General features: G+C 42.0%; 2 protein-coding genes across 8 annotated transcripts in view; both read right to left on the bottom strand.

Moving 5' to 3' along the window:
* The window catches only part of ccny (cyclin Y), a 37801-nt gene extending 33397 nt beyond the window's left edge, over window positions 1-4404 (bottom strand). For 3 of the 4 annotated variants that reach the window (XM_034222614.1, XM_034222616.1, XM_034222617.1), the window contains exon 1: window positions 3729-4404. In XM_034222614.1, the coding sequence (XP_034078505.1) occupies window positions 3729-3882 (154 nt within the window). In that variant the 5' untranslated portion in view covers window positions 3883-4404. The remainder of the gene's footprint in view (window positions 1-3728) is intronic. The other variant, XM_034222615.1, reaches the window with a different exon arrangement.
* A 5259-nt stretch (window positions 4405-9663) lies between these two features.
* Window positions 9664-18869, bottom strand: LOC117550238 (cyclic AMP-dependent transcription factor ATF-1-like). Of its 4 annotated transcripts, none has more exons than XM_034222631.1 (3): window positions 18768-18869; window positions 16213-16354; window positions 9664-10830 (listed from the first exon to the last, which is right to left on the bottom strand). In XM_034222631.1, exons 1-3 carry the CDS (start codon window positions 18859-18861, stop codon window positions 10686-10688), a joined length of 381 nt encoding a protein of 126 aa, XP_034078522.1. In that variant the 5' UTR covers window positions 18862-18869; the 3' UTR covers window positions 9664-10685. The 4 variants fall into 4 exon arrangements, with proteins under 4 accessions (XP_034078522.1, XP_034078521.1, XP_034078524.1 ...); XM_034222630.1 differs by having other exon boundaries at window positions 9664-10335; XM_034222633.1 differs by lacking the exon at window positions 18768-18869 and adding an exon at window positions 17911-18022.
* Window positions 18870-20431: the final 1562 nt, after the last annotated feature.

The following is a 20431-nucleotide window of genomic DNA, read 5'->3' as shown; positions in this document are numbered from 1 at the left end:
AGTCGATTATTTTTTTTGGTGGACGAATGCTCCGGGCCAGTGGTTACAATGGTGGGGCCAGTGATAATACAATTCCACCGGCCCGGAGGGCCAGTGGCATTTTACCCTTAATGTCTACCCCTGCTATGCATTTTTTATATTTAATACTAGAATGCTCACACAACTCGAAAAAATGTGGGATATTTCCAATGGATTTATTCCCCTTGGGAATCAATTATTTAGCCTTTGTTTTGATAGCAACCATAAAATGTAACATCCCTTTATATCTGTGGTTGTCAACATGTTCTTATCACAGTCTAAGACAAGTAATGGGCTTGGCAATGAGAGACCTGTGCCATGTTATTGTCCCAAGAAGCAGATTTATGAAGTACAACCATAACGCATGACAGACTGAACACATAGTCATAAATAGAGATGAATAATCTGGGGAAGCATGAACCTCCAGCCTCTTTCTCTGACTGCTGTGGAGGCTATAGAGAGGGAGCCATTGCCCAGGCAAATTAGATTACACAGTGTAATTGTGGAAGGGGCCACTTTAAAGACCATATCATACTTGTGACGCGACTGTTCAATGAGCACTGTGTGTGTTTTGTTTGTGTGTGTTAGTGCTGTAGCGACGCGTCGACGACTTCAAAATATCGTCGACGACATATTTCCGCGTCGACGCGTCGCTACACACACGTGGGTCACCCGAAGCAACAAGCAGTTCGCAATCGCACTTCAAACACAATGGAGACTGAAACGGCTACCACCTCCTCCTCACAGGATTGCGCACGAAGCCCCCAAACGAAAACATCTCGCCCTAGGTCTTCAAAAGCATGGGAATATTTTAAAGTTAGTCCAAAACGCAAAGATATATATTTATATCTCACTGAGACTGCTGCATAGCCTAGCAGAAGCAGCAGCTAGCTGTGGTGGCTACCATTAGCAGCTAGCATTTGCTCTCCGATTTTTACATAAAATGGAATTATGGATTATAAATTCAATCATTTTTTTATACATAGAAGTTAAAAACCTATGGATTAACCGATTCAGCCGCGTTTTTTCTCATTTTATTGCCATTGAACACGTCTTTTGATCAGATTACGGTGGTGAGACGATCTCCCGAGAAGCTCTGTGAAGGTACGTGTTGTGATGACTGTATTTGCTTCCCCTGTCGCGAGTCCGGATCACTCAGTGATGATACTATATACCTACATAATCTGTGGAGTCTCAGCTTTAATCGGATATATTGTATGTGCAGCTACGATAAGTAATAAGGGTACTTTTATCTTGAGTTCTGTGCCAATGTCCGTTAGCATTTTTCGCTCAGGGGTCATTTAGATGCTTCTTATGAGACTTGTGTTTTGTTTTGGTAAACATGGTTTGTATCGTCAGTTAGCTGAGATTATTTCCGTTAATCTGGTATAACACATTAATAGGTTCTTAAATATTAAGATCCCCTGAGACACAGTATCGTGAAAATTTTTTTTTTTACATTACGTTTTTTATGAATTAAACAACAGAAAAATAATCGTTAGATTAGTCGACTAATCGATCAAATAATCGCCCGATTAATCGTTTTCAAAATAATCGTTTCCCCCCAGCACTAGTGTGTGTGTGTGTCGTCACCACTGTCAGCAGTTTACATGGCTGACCTTTTTATGATCACATGATGATGAAGTCGAGATCAAACAAGAAACAGATGAACTATGCAAACAAAATCAAGTATTTGTTTAGGGACAACCAAATCAAATAGAACAAAGATTAATATCAAACTGCCTTGCACTAAAACAACTATTTCCTATTTTTTTTATGATACAGATTTTATATAAAATCAGGTTTTGGCCCCTATGTGACTATCCAATGTATTAATTTGCTGGACCCAAGCAGTATTCCTCCCCAGGATAAGTACAGGATTCCTCTGGCTGTGGAATGCCGTTGGAGGTCCAGTGGTCAAAGGGTCATTAACTAAAGACTTGTGTAAACAGGACAAACACCCAAAACCAGTTTGAAACCAGTTATTTTTCTCTCCTTCCTTCCATCATCACGTTTACTTTAGGAGGCACAATGCCAAGCTTTGGATTTGGATGTGTTGGTAATTTCCTCATGTCCAATGACTGTTTAAAATGACAGGAGTGATTCAGACGACCCCAGCCTCACCCTGGCATAAGTAGCTTCCAACCAATGTATTGCAACTAATTATTATTAAAGTGAAGTCAAATTAGAGCTAAAAAAATGCTGTGGTTTAATCAATGAGTCTATCAACTGACGATAACTAGGCTATTCTATCAACTATTCTTCTTGTCCTTTTTTATTTTTCCGATCTCAAATGCTAAACTCATGTGGTACCAGCTTTTCAAATGTTGGGATTTACTGCTTTTCTCTGTTTTATATGGTCGTAAACGGAGTATCTGGAGGGTTTGGATTTTTGGTCAGAAAGCACAATGCATTTGAAGATGTCACCTTGCAGGTATTTGACTCAGAAGTGTATAGCTCATAGGATAGCCTAGGAATGCTTTGGGATTCTTAAGTTACAAAGATGTTGAAAAGGGCACATCTGAGCTTAAGGCTTCGCTGACTACACACTCCAGGGAGCCCACTACTCACAGGGAGGAGTACAGTGAGGTTGACTGACCTTTTTCACAGCACATGACTTAGACTAAGCAACAAAGCTTTGGGAAGAAACCTGCCATGACAGAGAAATTGAAAAATACACAAGTCAAAGTGACATTTTTGACCTGTTTTTGGGTGTGTATGATACACAAAGACCTCCCGATAGTCTCTGCAGCCATTATATCTGAAATGTACAGTAGAGAGTGACTATGCTGGTTTTAATAAGCGTTGAGATGTGTGGCTGCGTCATTGCCTATTCAGCTCACTGCAGGAAGTGGATGGACACCCCGCCGTAAACACTGTCCATCATAATCACATCCCACTGGAACACAAATTCACACCCGCCCTTCAACACGCTGTCCCAGCATTACACACCCTTTCACACACAGACACATGGTGATGATGATGCAAACTCAAGGCTCAGACCAACAACTAAACCAGGCACCAAACTGGATCCATTTTAAATCAGTGTGTTCAAGAAAAAACTTCCCCCAGCAAAATATTCAAAGGCTTTGTTGTTGTATAAGCACAATATCTACATAGAAGTTGTTGGCAATGACCAGGCTCTTCCAATAAGGGAGCACACTATATATTATAGGCATGCAAGAAAATTGTGTAAATGACACAATGTTGCATGTAAAAAGCAAGTAAACCAGGCATGATAGAGTAAGATACCTGCATGAAGTACTGCTTATTGTAATACTATATCAAGAGGCAGATTGTGTAATGATGTATGTTCTATAAACAGATGAATGTGATGACACTTCACAGAGCTCAGGAATTTAACCATCGTATTGCCTGTGGGATAAAACTGTCACTGAGACTGGTGGTCAAAGGAAACTTGGTACTCTTGCATCTTAGTTTGGAAGGCAAACTGATTCACAACATATTGGAAGTCCAATGAAAGGGAAGCTTGCCGTACTGTAGGCTAGTTATCGGTGTAACGGGTGGGTGGGGGGTCCTTTGCACAGATGTTGCAAGCTCTCATTATCTGTTAAATGTGTGGGTGTTTGCAGGGCAATAAACAAGACTAATGTCCCTAGCACTAATAATAATGAGTTTGCTTTTTTCATATAGTATATAAATGTGGTTCAGATACGTAAATGAAGGGGGGTAGCAGCATAGCATCTTACCGTCTAGATTCTCTCTGTCGCTGATGTGCTGGAGGTTGCAGCTTGTGTCCTCCCTGCTCAGCTCCGGCTCAGGCCGGTAGGGCTCGAGCCTGGAGTGGTTGTTCCTCCGGTGTTTAGGGCTCGACGACACGCAGCAGGAGGTTGTATTCCCCATGGTGCAAGCAGCTTTTGGTGAATAGTCCAAACCTAAAACGGCGTTTTTAGCCTTATCCTGGCCGTGCTGTTAACCTACAGGGGAGAAAAACGGGGCGGTAACGCGGATAGACAGACCCCTGTGCGAACTACAAACCCCGGTATCCGTTAGCGTTACACGCCCTTCCCCCGAGTATACAGTATGCGTAGCCCGATAAGTGCAATCATTTAAAAGGCTGATAAAACGCCTATGTTGGATAAAAAAAGCAGAAGAGTAGCCCAACGCAGCTTCCAAGCGTCCAAGCGAGTGCTCTGTGTAACAGGCTTCGGTTTCACACTGGACTCCCTCGCCTTGTATTTCCGTCTGAGCGTCCGGTTTTTTTCACCAAGACATATTGATACGCTGCTAGTTTATAAAACAAGAATGCATGAGGACATATTATTAAGTCAGTCAGATGAAAAATATTTATGCTCTCAGCGCTACATGGTTGCCTCTGTACTGTAGACTGCTGCTGCTGCTGCTACATCCGCTGCCTAGTGGCTTTCAAGTGCTCTTCGTAAAAGCGGATTTTTGACAATTAGGTTAAGAAATGGCATAGCCCTTCGCACTTTCAAATGCTACCCACATGGTGTTTTTTAACCCATTAAAACCTGAAGAAAACAGTAATGATAACGATAAAAGGAGACACATTACATTATTGGAAGTAATAATATACTTTAAAATATGCGCGTTGTTCAAGTTTGGAAACACTTTGCAAATCAAAACGTGCAGTTGCAATGTTCATTACTTTCACCATGTGTTAGTCTTTATAATATAATAAATACAAAAAGCATGAATAAAGACTTTATTCCTGCTTTTCGTATTTATTATTTCCCTCACCAAATAGCGGGAGAAGGTCCGGAGGCTACATGTAGGTAGAACTTACGATATTTCCGGCAGCACGTAAATATATATTTATAACGTACAGCACTGTGGCTGTGATGTGAAGGGTTCCGGTTCAAGTCGGTGTCTAATAGATGGACAATAATGTCTCTTGGGAATAGAATAAGACAATCTGTTGAGTTCATGTGTGTTCCTTAAGTCCACCAATGACTGGTTCCAATCCACCAATATGTATTTACAGTTACTATAACAGACAGTAAACTAAGAATACATGCAACATAAAGCTGTAGCTGTATCCCTGGGTTATGACATGTTAAGGATCCAACATATGAGTTCGAGTACATTTTTTGATCTGACTAATGACTGACAAATCCATGAGTGCTTTGCCTATGACAGTGATATGATTTATTATACTCAACCTCTCTGCAGGATTAAGTGATATTAGTTGAGGTGAACCAGGGCCGGCCCTAGACTTATGGGGGCCCTAAGCGAGCTTTGGCTGTTTATTTAAAGGGGACATATCATGCTATATTTGAACAATATATTGTAGGGCCATACCTATATAAAGTATATAAATATAGTTTTTTTTTCAAAACACCAAACAGATCCTGCATTTTAGCCTTATGCCTCATTTCGCTCTATTTAATCTTTCCACCCCTGTTTTTGCAGAGAGGAGAGGGGAGCATGCTTTGAGATCAGCTGCTAGGCTGCAGCGGGGAGAAGAGGGGGACACAAAGAGTGTTTTATTCTTATATATGATTATATAGTCATTATTCATTTGTTTTAAAGCTCAATAAATAACAAAGAAGATTTAAACTTTAACGGACATGTTGACCGGCGAAAAAAAATCTAACTGAAACTCTGGGTCCCCTCGTTCCTTGGAAGAGGCGGAGAGGTGGGTGTTTGTCATCTGCTGGTGGACTAACCGGAGAGAATTACAGTGCTTGCCTTGACGGGGAGGGATTGCATTTATGGAGTCAGATTTGGGTCAATATTCTAGCGCGCAAAACAAGCTACTCACGAGTGGAAAATGTGCTTTTACACGGGCATGAAATGACCCCCGCGCACAGATTAAACCCCCGCGAGCGGCTATGCGCTCGCTCGCGAGAGAGACAGCCCTCTTGCTCGCTCGCGGGAGTGTCAGCCTCACTTGCTCGCGGAGTCTGTCTACGCGAGCGTGAAAAGTTTCTGACACTTTGGAGCGGAGCCACTGGACTTTGATTGACAGATGCAAGGAAGCCCGGAGTTGCCAGGTTTGATAAATGCCTGAACTACCAAGAGCTGAGGAGTGACAGCTGCAAGATCAGTTGGACGAGACTGAATGGTAAAGTTGTCCATAAAAAACTATTATATTCGTAAAGTGTAAAGCTAATATATATATATATAAATTAATTTGATATAAAAAAAATTACACATTAATTCTAGGAGTGCAATACTTTTACAAACACTATAGTAATAATATGCATTCATTATGACAACATCATACTATTACTATAGGAGTGTTCTTGTGTTCAAAAAACAACTACAGAAACACTATATATTATACTATAGTTATACTATTTAAAATAATATAGGAATACTACAAAGATCTAGATACATAGTATTACTATTGAAATATTATAGGGCTACTATAGCTAATAAAATGGCACTACAGAAAAACCTATAGTAATACAATAGCTGGTGAAAAATACAAACTTACTAAAGGACACTATACAACTCTTATAGTATACTATAGTAATACTATAATTCATTTATAGTTCATTTCGTAAGGGAGGTGCATACAGCAGACAGCATGTTTTCGACAGATACAGCCCACTCAAAAATATATTGTTTTATATAAAATTCATTAAGATATATATATATATATATATATATATATATATATATATATATACATATATATATACATATATATATATATTAGCTGTACACTTTACGAATATAATAGTTTTTTATGGACAACTTTACCATTCAATCTCGTCCAACTGATTTTGCTGCCGTCACTGCTCGGCTCTTGGCAGTTCAGGCATTTATCAAACCTGGCAACCCCGGGTTTCCTGGCAGCTGTCAATCAAAGTCCAGTGGCTCCGCCCCAAAGTGCCAGAAACGTTTCACGCGCGCGTAGACAGACTCCGCGAGGCTGACACTCCCGCGAGCAAGCAAGAGGGCTGTCTCTCTCGCGAGCGGGCGCAGAGCCGCTCGCAGGGGTTTAATCTGCGCGCAAGGGTCATTTTATGCGCGTGTAAAAGCACATTTTCCGCTCGTGAGTAGCTTGTTTTACGCGCGAGAATATTGACCCAAATCTGACTCCATACCAGTGGCTCCGCCCCAAAGTGCCAGAAACCTTTCACGCGCGTAGACAGACTCCGCAAGGCTGACACTCCCGCGAGCGAGCAAGAGGGCTGTCTCTCTCACGAGCGCATAGCCGCTCGCGGGGGTTTAATATGCGCGCGAGGGTCATTTTATGCGCGTGTAAAAGCACATTTTCCGCTCGTGAATAGCTTGTTTTACGCGCTAGAATATTGACCCAAATCTGACTCCATAGCATTGAATTACAGGAGCAAACGCTTGCCTCGGGGAGGGAGAAAAAGAGCCACAGCGGAGAATAAACAGAAGAACAACCATGCGCGGGAAGTCTTCTTCGCTGCTTCTGTGGCAGACTACAGCGCCACTTACAGGCCTGGCATATGTACTACAGCGTCTCCAGCGCTTTCGAGCGGCAATGGCCGGCGGTGGCCCATCCCCACATTCCCCTGATAGGTGGAGAATTGACCACTAAGCGGAGCACCACTTCTGTGATGTAGAAAATAATTCAAATCTGTATCAGTCTGTATCAGATCCGTTACAGCCCCTTTTTTTTAGATTTGGGTATGGAGGAAAAGAGAGAGGGTTGTGTTTTCTGACACTTGGTGAATTCCCTGGAACACCGGGGACACATATGCATGTATAAAAGACGTACAAAAGTGCATTTTGCATGATAGGTCCCCTTTAATATCTGGCTAGCTATAGCTACTTGCTAACGGTTTAGCTTTCCCCCGCGATTCAAAGTAACGTCAACGTAGCTGTAATTTATGCTTTGCTTACATGTTCGCATAACTTGGAAGTGTACTGACGTTTACATACCTTGTTTACCTGGCTCAAGTGCTGGCTCTGGGGTTGTTGTGTGAGCCACCACTTGAGAATTGTCGTCTTTTTTAAGAAAATGTTTCCTTATGTCCATCTTCAAAAACTCTGAGTCCGACTGACAGTTTATTTTAAACATTGTCACAGCTCACAGGATAGGTACCTGTTAGCCAATAAGACAGATGTTTATTTCCATTCAACTCTCTGGTTGGTCTCTGTTGCATTCACTGAACACGGGAAATTACAATTCTGTCGTCCTCTCATGTCATCTCTCGTGTCATGATGAGGTTCAGGTAAAGCACGGTTAATGTATTATTGATTCAATAATATAATATATGACGTTGAGAGTAGGCAATCTAGGCACATTAACACAATTAATTAAACATACTTATCACGGCGACGGTGTACTGAGATTTATTTATTTTATCATTTTTTGCTAGGGGGCCCCTTAGTGGCTGCGGGGCCCTAAGCGGCCGCTTATGTCGCTTAATGGGTCGGGCCGACACTGAGGTAAACGTAAACAAAGTGAGGTATTAAGGAATAGCGTAATCCTTTAAGATGTTTTATAAGACATGTGAGACAATATTTAACACCTTGATGCCTCAGACAATCACTAATCAATCAATGTTTATTTATATAGCCCAATATCACAAATGTTACATTTGTCTCAGTGGACTTTACAGTTTGAATGATGCTGGGGACTGAAGAATGGAGGATTGATACACTTTTTACAGGATTACATTGGTTTACCTGATCAGGCCCGGTGCTGCAGTGCAGCCTGCTGGCATGGCAACTGCATTGCATTTAGTGAGAGAATACACCCACAATACAGGTTACTGCTTCAGGTTTAAAATATGTTTTTGCACCTCTAACAGGAGAGCAGTCTTCAAATCCAGGCTACTGTTCGAGCCGGATCGCAGACTGAAACATGTGCTGAGTGTCCAGCATTTTACATTAGTGTGATAATCATTGATGTCGTGAGATAATTTGTTGCTGCTGTTACATTCCCTATGCTTTTAGTAATGCATTAAGTCCATGGCAATCAGCTGGTATTTCCTTTTCCTTACCTTTGCATTCCAAGTTGTTGTGTTATAGACTGGACAGGAATAAGGTTTCACAATGGGCCCAGGTGCAGTGATAATACAAATTCCTCTCCAATATATTGACACATGAGAAGTTACAGAACAGGAAACACAATCACTGCAAGCGGACATAAGACAGTTAAGATGTAGCACAAAATAAAAATAATGTATACATCTTCAATTTAGGTGCTCTATGTAAAATGAAATTCCATTCCCATTATAGCAACTATTCTTCCTGATATTCTTAACATTAATATTAGGATTTGTTTTGGTTCTTATTATAAATTGGCCATTATCTGCATTTTAAAACCAGTTTTTCTTTACGGCAACAAATTATTGGGTATTGTATCCTAATGCAGAGAATGGCATTACTTAAAACAGGGATAATCTCTCCTTTGAGTTAGCATTCCCACATTCCTCTGAAGGGGATTAATGGAATATGTTTTTAAGTACTCAATCCTTCATTAAGAATACACTGTTTAGGCATGTGTACATGCTTCAAAAGGCAACAGAAGATGTAAAAGAGGGAAAATTGCTTTGCTTCTCGTCGATAGTTGAAGAAATCAAGTTGAGTCATCGCGAAAAAGGACAGCATGTCATGTTCTGAGCAGAAGCCCAAGGTTGAGACTCACATGGCAATAAAAGCCTTAGATAGAAATTGTACTGTGTCCTTTATGGATGTCTTATATTTAATATGTGTGGAAAAACACAGAGATACAGAGCAAGAACTTTATTAAAGCAAATACATTAAACATGTCTGTAAGACCTTTGTGATCAAAACATTTAAAAGATGGTTACATAAATAAGCTTAACATTCAGCCATGTATACTTAGATTAAGCAACAAAAACATTTCAATTTAAACAGCTAATTTACACAATTCCAGATTGATGTATTTCTAAACCAAATATTCCGTTTTTTGGTACAACAATGCACCGGTATTTGAAACTATGACAACTACAGGGTACATCTGCACACATAAATATTAACGCCACATGTAAGCAGAAGCATAGAGATGCACAACAGATCCTGGGAGGTTTCTAACAAAGAAGATGGGTATAGTGGATGTAAAATCCTGCTTGCATCTGGATTTCTAAAGTAGAATTAGACACAAATTGTGCTCTTTGAACATTAGATTTGATGGCAGCATTTCCTGAACAAACAGCAATAGAAAAACAGACCATCACAAAGACTAGCGATTACTAGTATTTTAATAGAGCAAATTGGTAAAAAAAAAGTCATCATAGAGGAATGTTAATTGCAGTGTCGTTCTTCAGGCGCTGCAGCTCGGCACTCTGCTTCTCATTCTTCTTCTCTAGAGAGTCAATGCGCTCCAGCAGTATGTCAATATAGTCCTTCTTTCTTCCCCTGTATCTTTTGGCAGCATCCCTGTTCAAAGGGACATAGGCTCTTCATAATACTCACTGAAAACCCTGAATGTTCTTGTTTTTGCTGGTGGTGGCACATTGAATAATTCAGAGCCTGATAACATTGACATCATCGTGTAAACACATTTTACAGCAAGGACAAGGAGCGTTTTGTTTGAGTGTGCATCTGTGTCTGTATAAGCAAAACCACAGTCCTCAAGACACCACAAAGAAGCAGACAAACACGATCAGGTGTCGTATTGTCATATTGATATTTTGTACAAACTGTAAAGTCCACTGAGACAAATGTAACATTTGTGATATTGGGCTATATAAATAAACATTGATTGATTGATTGATTGATCAGAAATATCACTCGACTTTGTGTCGGTAAATATCTTTTAAGGAACTAAGTTCCTCGATCAGAGTCTTGTTTTGATTTTCAAGCACGGCCACGCGATTTTCAAGGCATTTTACATATTCCTTCTTCTTTCGCCGACACTCCCGGGCGGCTTCCCTGGAAGCAACAACAACAGTAAACGTGAAAAAGACGCCATGACATCTTGGCTTCCCTCCAAGATACAACAGAGACGTCCTTCTAGCCAGGAATCAGTTTACACCAAGGAGAAAACATTCGAAAAGTTACAAAAGATTTCTTCAAGAGGGTACAGAAAGTTTGGTCAACAATAACTATGACCATGTATGGGATGCCTTCGGGATAGTACGAGAACCAATCAAAAGAGGAGAATGTCACAACAACAATAAAAAAAAGCATCCAAGAAGATTTACTAATGACGGATTATGGGATGGCAGGGAACATGCAAACAAGGAAGGTGTGAGTCATTGCCAATGGTGACACAAGGCTGTTTACAGAAAACACACAGTAAGCTCAAGGTTCTACGGACAGCGAGCAAAAAGCATGTTATAACACGAGGTAATCAATTTTGCAAACCAGCAAACAAGACTAACTGACTCACTTACAAACACAAGTCGGTCATCCAACTTTCTGTTTACTCCAAACATGCGTAACAGTGCAGATAATGGGGAGTCAGACAACTTAAGAGTTAGCAGCTAAACACCCAGGATGGAGGAGAATCATGCGGTGGAATGATGACAGGCTTGTGGATGGTATGATTACATGCAGTCATTGTCCTACGTTGTCATTTTGTATTTGCTAGGTGTTTGTGTATTACATGGTAGGCACATCAGAAAGAGTGAATGGGCTCAAAGTGACGTGTTTAAGGCCAATATCAATATTCACATTTGAGAGTATTTTGCAATACAGAAATCCATCTTGTTGTCAGTACTCTCTGTTGGAAATCTGGAGCTTTGGAGGTGCTGGCACAGTTGGTGCATTACACCTGTTTCAGTATCTTTGCTAAACTAAGATTATCAGCTGTTGGCTGTAGCTTCATATGCAGTGTACTATAATGGAAGGGGCATACATTTTTCTTCCTCTCACTCTGCGCGTGAAAGTTGATGCGTGCATTCCCCAACATTTTTGCCAATTGCATTGACATACATCTATGAGCGCTTTCACAAGGCATAGTCTCTTTGGCTTTACCAAATCAGCAAAATGTATGCTATTGGTTTGTTTGGTATGTTTTTTACTTGGCGTAGTTTGGCTTCACAGTGCACAAATTAAGGTAGAACCAATAAATGGGTTGTGATGAAGAAGCGTTAACAAAAACCAGATGCACAACCTTAACATGTGCATCTGGACCGGGTGACGACATTACCTATTGACGCAGCAACCACTGTAAGTTATATTCTTGTTTAATTAGACTTCTCTGTTTCATTTATTCTACTCTGTATAATTGTTCTGTAGTTATTGTAGCTAAAACGGCGCTTTTGAGAGATTTTAAATCTCAGATCTGCTCAAGCGAAACCTGCTACACAGGTCTCAGTAGGGGCACTCAAGCCTGCATTACAATATAGGCAGGGCCAGTCTACTGTCGCCCATCAGCTGTAGAGAGTTAACTAATTAGAGGGGCATGGCCCCACAGCTGTGAGAACTCAGCAATCAGGCGTCCATTTTAGGTAGCTCTTTCCTGGAGCGTCAGCTTAAGCGTCAGACAGCCGAAGACTGACAAAGACATTAGAGTCCTGCGGGAGTAAGACTGACAAAGACATTAGAGTCCTGCGGGAGTCACGAGGGAGGCAAAGAGGAGGCAAATCCTACTCTGATTGAACTGGTGTCTTATTTCTCTTTTCTTTAGTTTTCCAGCCCCTCATGCTATAATCATGTGTATTTTCTCCATTCCTGTTCATGTGTCTTCTCGCAATTATCACTGGCCCCGTGTATCTCCTAATCGCTATAACCGGCCTGCTCTCATCTATCCCACATGCTCCACTGAGATCCAACATCTAGTTTCAGGTGGCCTGTGGAATTGCCAGTCAGCTGTTCCTAAGGCTGACTTCATCTCTGGCTACGCCTCCCTGCAGTCTCTGGATTTCCTTGCTCTCACTGAGACCTGGATTACTCCATCCAACACATCCACCCCAGCAGCTCTCTCCACAGCATATTCCTTCTCCCATACACCCAGACCAACTGGCAGAGGAGGTGACACTGGTCTCCTGCTCTCTCCCAAATGGAGCTTTTCCCTCTTCAAGCTACCTAACTTCACTCCTTCCACCTTTGAATTCCATGCCGTCACAGTAACCCATCCTATACAGTTAACCATTGTTGTTCTCTACCGTCCACCAGGCGCCTTGGGGGACTTCTTGGAGGAATTAGATAATCTCCTCTCACACATCCCTGAAACTGGCCCTCCCGCTGTACTTCTCGGAGACTTCAACCTCCAGACAGGGAAGATAGACGAACTAACATCTCTGTTAACCGCCTTTGCTTTCTCACTGTCTCCATCCCCACCGACTCATAAAGCTGGCAATGTCCTTGATCTCATATTCTCAAGGAACTGCGCTACTTCTAACCTCTCTGTAAACCCGCTCCACACATCCGATCACTTCTTCATTTCATTCTCTCTACCCCTTTCCAAACATAACAAACTAATCTCTTCTCATCATGCACCTGTCCGCCGTAACCTTCGTTCCGTCTCCCCCTCTACCTTTGTCTCATCGGTGCTCTCAGCCCTCCCTTCCTCGGACTCGTTCCAACTACTACCTCCAAACTCTGCTGCAGAAACTCTCCTCTCTACTCTCTCATCCACTCTGGACTCTCTCTGTCCTCTCACATCTCGGCAGGCTCGTCAGTCCCCTCCTGCTCCCTGGCTAAATGATGCACTGCGTGCTAATAGAACCGTCCTTAGGGCAGCAGAGCGGAAACGGTGGAAATCCAAACACCGTGACGACCTCCTAACCTATCAGGCTCTCCTCTCCTCTTTCTCGGCTTCGATCTCTCAGGCAAAAAGCACTTTCTTTCAAGATAAGATCCAATCTTCCTATTCCAATCCCAAAAAACTATTTTCCATCTTCTCCACCCTCTTGGACCCTCCAAAAGCCCTCCCCCTCCTCACTTCTGTCAAGCGACTTTGTTACCCACTTTGAAAAAAAGGTTGATGATATTCGCTCTTCTTTTTCTGACTCACCTTTACTCACCGCTGGGTCACCAGACCCTCCTTCCACCCACACACTAACCTCCTTTTCCCCTCTCTCTCCAAGTGAGGTTCTTACCCTCATTACCTCTGCCCGCCCTACCACCTGTCCTCTGGACCCCATCCCTTCAAACCTCCTTCAGACTATCGCTCCTGATATTCTACCGTTTCTCACCCATTTCACCAACACTTCTCTAACTTCTGGTCACTTTCCAAACAGTCTCAAGGAGGCAAGAGTAAATCCTCTCCTAAAGAAACCCACTCTCAACCCGTCAGATGTTATAAACTACAGGCCTGTCTCTCTACTCCCGTTCCTGTCTAAATCACTTGAACGCGCTGTCTTTAAACAACTCTCCTGTTATCTCCATCAGAACAACCTTCTGGATCCGCACCAGTCTGGTTTCAAGGCAGGTCACTCCACAGAAACTGCTCTCATTGCTGTCACTGAGGAACTGCACACTGCCAAAACTGCATCCCTCTCCTCTGTCATCATCCTGTTGGACCTGTCTGCTGCATTCGACACGGTGAATCATCAGATCCTCCTTCGCACTCTCCAAAAACTTGGAGTTTCAGGCTCTGCACTTTCCCTCCTCACCTCATACCTCAAAGACCGTACCTACAGGGTGACTTGGAGAGGGTCTGAGTCCGACCCTTGTCAATTAACTACAGGGGTCCCTCAGGGCTCTGTTCTTGGTCCCCTCCTCTTCTCCCTGTACACAAACTCGCTCGGATCAGTCATTAGCCCGCATGGTTTTTCATACCACTGCTACGCTGACGACACCCAATTAATTCTGTCCTTTCCCCGCTCAGAGACCCAGGTCGTCGCACGCATCTCTGCTTGTCTAGCTGACATCTCTCAGTGGATGTCTGCTCATCACCTCAAGCTCAACCTTGACAAGACTGAGCTGCTCTTCCTTCCGGGAAAAGATTGTCCCACTCTTGACCTAACAATCAACATCGGCACCTCAGTTGTTTCCCCCGACTCAGACTGCAAGGAATCTGGGTGTGACCCTAGATAACAACCTGTCCTTCACTGCAAACATCGCTGCTACAACCCGTTGCTGCAGATACACGCTTTACAACATCAGGAAGATACGTCCCCAGCTGACACAGAAAGCGACGCAGGTTCTGGTCCAGGCTCTCGTCATCTCACGCCTAGACTACTGCAACTCCCTCCTGGCTGGTCTACCTGCATGTGCCATCCGACCTCTGCAGCTCACCCAGAATGCAGCGGCTCGTCTGGTCTTCAACCTTCCTAAATGTTCCCACACCACTCCGCTCCTCCGCTCCCTTCACTGGCTTCCGGTAACTGCTAGAATCCACTTCAAGACACTGGTACTTGCTTACCATGCTGCGAATGGATCTGGCCCTTCGTACATCCAGGACATGGTTAAACCGTACACCCCAGCGCGTGCACTACGCTCTGCATCAGCCAAACGCTGCACCCTCGAAGCGAGGGGGACCCAAGTTCCCATCAGCAAAAACACGTGGGTTTGCTATCCTGGCTCCAAGATGGTGGAATGAGCTCCCCATTGACATCAGGACAGCAGATAGCTTGCACATCTTCCGGCGCAAACTGAAAACTCATCTCTTTCGACTCCACCTCAAGCGATAGATTTATTAACAAAGCACTTATATACTAATAAAGGACTGGCTTATCTAAAGACAGTTGAGTAGCACTTGAAATGTTTGGCTCTATGAAACCTGATGTACTTATATGATTCTGTTTTCTTCAAGGTTGTGTCTTCCTGGTCGAATGTACTTATTGTAAGTCGCTTTGGATAAAAGCGTCAGCTAAATGCAATGTAATGTAATGTAATGTAATGGAAGGGCAAATCCCTTCTCCTGCAGTTTAAAATGGGACTATATTGAGCATGTTGTGTATGTTCTCTTGGACCCAGATGTCAAGTAAACATCAGATTTCTGCAGGAGTCCAAACCAGTCCTCTCTACTCATGTTAACCTGCCATTAATATCTGTCCATCACAAATGTCCAAGCAAGCAGCCACTAACCATTACGTTTTGGTTCACTTCCTGCATTTTGTTTGCTTTATGTTATGGACTGGTAGATTTGGTCGACACCAGAGTACGATTACTGCGTTAACAACTGCCCAATCAAATCGCTCCAGGGTCAAACCTTACTAGAATTTCATAAAAAATGTAGCTTTTATTGGTCTCAACAAGTGCTGGAATCTCTCTAAGTCTACAGTAGTTTCATCTTAATCATGAGTTACGATATAGCTACTCAGTTATATTATACAGTTCATTTTGGCTGTTAATATCGCCATGGCTACTTTATCGATCAGTCAAATGTGGAGGATGATGAGTGTGAATGGTGCTATCTACCTGTTCTTCATCAAGCGGTGCTCTTTCTTTTGTGAGGGGTCCGCAGATTTCACGAACCCTTGAGTGCTGGTCTCGGCTCCCCCCTGTGGGAGGCTGGAGCCGGTGTTCTGCAACTGGCAGGCAGTCAAGTCACCTGAGGTGCCTGTGGAGACAGAAAAACAACATGTCAGTCAATAGGATTGAGTTGCACCAGTTATTCGTATATCCATTTCATGGCTTGGGTGGAAATATCCTTCCCAAATAACTATGTTTCAAAGATTGATTTATTTAACTTGGTGCAACCAAAAAAAACCTGAGAAATGTCTTAGCTTGAAGCAACTTCTGTAATTGGTTTCTTAATAAAACAATAATTCCCAATGGTGCATTTCAATATATAACAGGTAGGTCTTTATAGAATAACGAGCTGTTACAGAACTGCAAAATAGATCAATAACCATGACTATGATTATCGATCAATCGGTTTGAGTAATTCCTAAAGAACAAAGTGGTAAATTCTCTGATTTCAGCTTCTCCAATGTTCTTCTTTCTTCACTCTATGACAGTAAACTCATTCAATTCAAACATTTGAGGTCTTCATCCTGGGCTTTTTAACACACTGATTGACTTTTTTCACCATTTGCTGACATTTTATAGATCTAAAACTGAATCAATCGATCAATGAAACAATCAACAGATGAATCAATACAATCGTTAGTTGCAACACCGATAATAAATTAAAGGAAACAATGAATCTCTATGTTAAGTTTAAATGTACTCGGTAGTCACAAATCAAAAATGTTCACACTCATTTTGTTTTTCCAAACTAGAACCTCTTCAGCATTTTCGTGATTTCAAAAGTTGTATTTATCACATGCTCATTTATTGTGTGCTGTTAAATGTCAAGTATGTTGAATATGTGATAAATGGATATAATAAGAGATTATAAGTGACTGAATTCCACATTTCATATAAAATGGGAGTTTGTCGCTGAAAAAGAAACACACCATTCTTATCTTCTTCTGTTCATTCTGCTCAGTGCCTGTAGAATTCCCTGCACCCCTTATCGCGTAAAACACTAATAATGAATTCTTTGAAATGTTGGAATGACAAAAGGAACTGCATAAAATCACAGCGTGGCTGGTGACTGACGTCAAGTATATCTCAAACGCTGGTTTGCATTTACATATCGCTGCTGGGGGCCTGTTCCAGGAAAAGCAGTGACGTCAGTTACTGCTGCTATGTGCTCTGAGTGGGCCGAGCCATTCACAGAGAGAGGGAGAGAAACAGGGAGAGAGAAACAGGGAGAGAGAGCATGAATGTGGAGAGAAGCAAGCCCTGTGAAAATATTTCTTATCGGGGGAGCTTGTTTTGTTGCTGACTGGGGAAAATCAGACGTATATTTAAACATTCCTTTTCTACTGTTTTTAGAGGAGCCTATTTAAAGTGTTATGTAAAAAAATATTGAACTTTCTAATAGTGGGTTGAAGAAAAAAAAGCTAAAATATATAAACAAATGCCCCATTGCAATATCACAATAACCATAACCTGGACTTTTTTGTTCAATTCCAAAACTGACACATTACCTGTGAATTCTGCCAGTTGACATTACTAACAACTTGCTATATTTTGAGATATTCCTCAATGAGTATCTTGACTAAAAAGCAGTGTAAAAAAAGCCCTATGATTTAGATTTGCCAGTAAAAGAGAAAGCAAACCTACCTGTTTCTGTCTCATCCCCAGTTACAGCCATCATGTATATCTTCCAGCAGACAAACTGCCTCCTTCTGAGTGTTCCCTCTGACTGAAATGTTACCACAGCCAACTGCGAGGCTATGTGTGCAATTTACAATTAGAGGCATTGACATCACCATGACATCACTGGCCTCCTGATGTCAACAGTATGGTTTGCTCCCCCCCCCCCGACACAGCGCTATGAGTCAGGCACTCTGCTGTTTGTCTTTGGCAGGAATTGTCTTCAGTCAGACTAAAGCACAACACTGAGCACTGCAGCTTGTTGAACATGGGTAGTCAGACTTTTAAATCTCAAACCTTTTTTTACTGTAAGAACTTATAGTGTGGGCAGGAAATAACATGTATACTTTTTGCTGTTATTCAGGTTAAGCCAGGTTGCTCATAATCGCTCAGATGATTCATTTCATAGCTAAGGGGGCTGGCTCCCTCTGCAGGCATTACAGAGGGAAATAGAGGACCCAAAATATTTTAAGGAAATATGACAACGTCCTATGTTTTGGAATAATGTTTTTTTTGGAATTTTCCGAGATACCATTTAAGGAGAATGTGAAACAGTGATTGAAGACCTTTTAAGAGACTTAACTTAAGTATTAGCTGCAATACCACACTTTTAAATACTAGAAGTAAAGTTAAGTATTAGGGCTCAAATGGACTTAAAAAGTAAAAGTGCTCAGCGCTTGTTTGTTTTGGTCTGTTGTAACAATTCCCTTTGACATTTACAGAGATGATGATCATTTGTTTGCTACCCATCCTCTTTTTTGAGTAGCAGCAGTCTGGAAATCTTGAGCTACCTGACAATTTGTACTCAAACTCCTCCTCCTTACTATTTTCCTGCTGGCCATAACATGTGTTCTTGGAGTACTCAAGCATCATTGGTGTGTTTGTGTTGCTATTGGCCGCAAATGGCAGGCTGTCCATCTCATGAAGCGGAAATGTAACTTGATCTCCTTGAGAAAATCCAACTGGGAAGACACAAAAATTAAGGTTATCAATGATCTAATAATGGATCAGGCTTTCTTTTTGACACAACAAAAATGGGATAATGGCAACAATAACCTTTCTCCTCACTTTAATTCAGTGGTTCTCAAAGTGGGGGGCGCGCCCCCCCTGGGGGACGCAGAGGCATGTCAGGGGGGGCGCGAGAGACCAGGAAGAAAAATGGTTATAACTTTTTTTTAAATCATAATTTGAAAAATTATTGATTCGAAATAATATGATGCAGTACAGTACTATTACGTCTGGGTCTCTGTGTTTCATTAAAGCTCGGCTCTGTGTGTGTGTGTGGAACGAGCCATTTTGTGAGCGCAAGAGAGAGAGAGAGCGCACCGGTACCGGAGATCGCTGTTGTTAGCTTCTGGTGCTAGCGAGCTATGCTAACGGATATAAGGAGTTTTTTCAACAACAAAGTGGAGGAGAGTCCTCTCCTGTCAGACTGAGAGGCTCAGTGAGCTAAAGGACTCTCTCAGTGTTATCTCAGTGGGTCTCAAACGTTTTGGTCACCATTAATGTAAACAATTATTTCCGAGGCACACGTTTATATGATCATTATAGTTATAAAAAATAAGAGAATAAATGAAAAACGGGTATGAAATACTATATGACAGTAAAACAAGAATAAAGTTTAAAAGGGTGATTTGTAAAATATCCAGAAAGAAAAAGTAAATCTGTTTACAGTTCTGTTTCATATAGGTGTTGAGAGATGTATCCATAGATCTCTTCATTTTGCTCTCAAAGTGCACCAGATTGATGCTTTTAACTTCAATATTTAAAAATAAATCTTCCCGGGGGAGCTTGCCCCCGGACCCCCCTAGAGGAGTTGAGGACCCCCCTATGTGAGGTCCACACACCACCTATAAAAATAGCACTTTACCCCTGCTTACACCTATATGCCGTGAGCTGATTATCGAGCCTTCATTGTAACAGTCGCGGGTACGTATGCGTGGGGATTGTTGCAGTAGAAAATTCAACTGTTGCGCCCGGTACATTAATGGGAAACCCTAACCCCCAAAACACACCAGGAGCGTCTGCGCCGCGTTACGTTGCGGCTGCGCCACGCTGCAACCTCCTCCTGCGTCAACACACACCAGACGCGTTTCAAAACGTTGCGGAAGCGGAGCGTCGTGTGTGCAGCCTCGCAGTTGTTGTTGATTTTGGAATATTTCCTGGACATTTGTACTTCTACAAGTAAGTAGGCTATACGTAGTTAAATGGTTTATGTTTGTGTCTGTTTATATCGTGTTTATTGTTGTTATTTCCTATTTTGTTGTGTTGTAGACTACAGACACAGTTAATAATAATTGTAATATTCCAGTTATAAACGACATGAATCAAAGATGTGTTGCTGTATTTTAGTGGTAAAAAAATATGCATTCATCATCATAATTATTCTATATATATACCATTTACAGTGCCTGTAAACCGGAGGAGAACGCTGGCATGTATTCTCCTACTTGAAAGACTACGGGGGGATGGGGGGAGGAGTTTACCT

The sequence above is a fragment of the Gymnodraco acuticeps genome, unplaced genomic scaffold, assembly GCF_902827175.1.
Source record: "Gymnodraco acuticeps unplaced genomic scaffold, fGymAcu1.1, whole genome shotgun sequence".
Taxonomy (NCBI): Eukaryota; Metazoa; Chordata; class Actinopteri; order Perciformes; family Bathydraconidae; genus Gymnodraco; species Gymnodraco acuticeps.
The sequence above is the reverse complement of the archived record's forward strand: the minus strand, read 5'-3'. Positions and strand labels throughout refer to the sequence as shown.

Bases quoted from the DNA above. Each gene is read 5' to 3' on its own strand.
- LOC117550238 (XM_034222630.1), bottom strand. From the start codon at position 18,861: ATGGACAGCCTGCCATTTGCGGCCAATAGCAACACAAACACACCAATG. The intron at 16,355-18,767 runs GTAAGGAGGAGG...CTGTCTCCACAG, and splicing joins TTATGGCCAGCAGGAAAATA to GCACCTCAGGTGACTTGACT. The intron at 10,336-16,212 runs GTAGATAGCACC...CCCTTTGAACAG, and splicing joins CACCGCTTGATGAAGAACAG to GGATGCTGCCAAAAGATACA.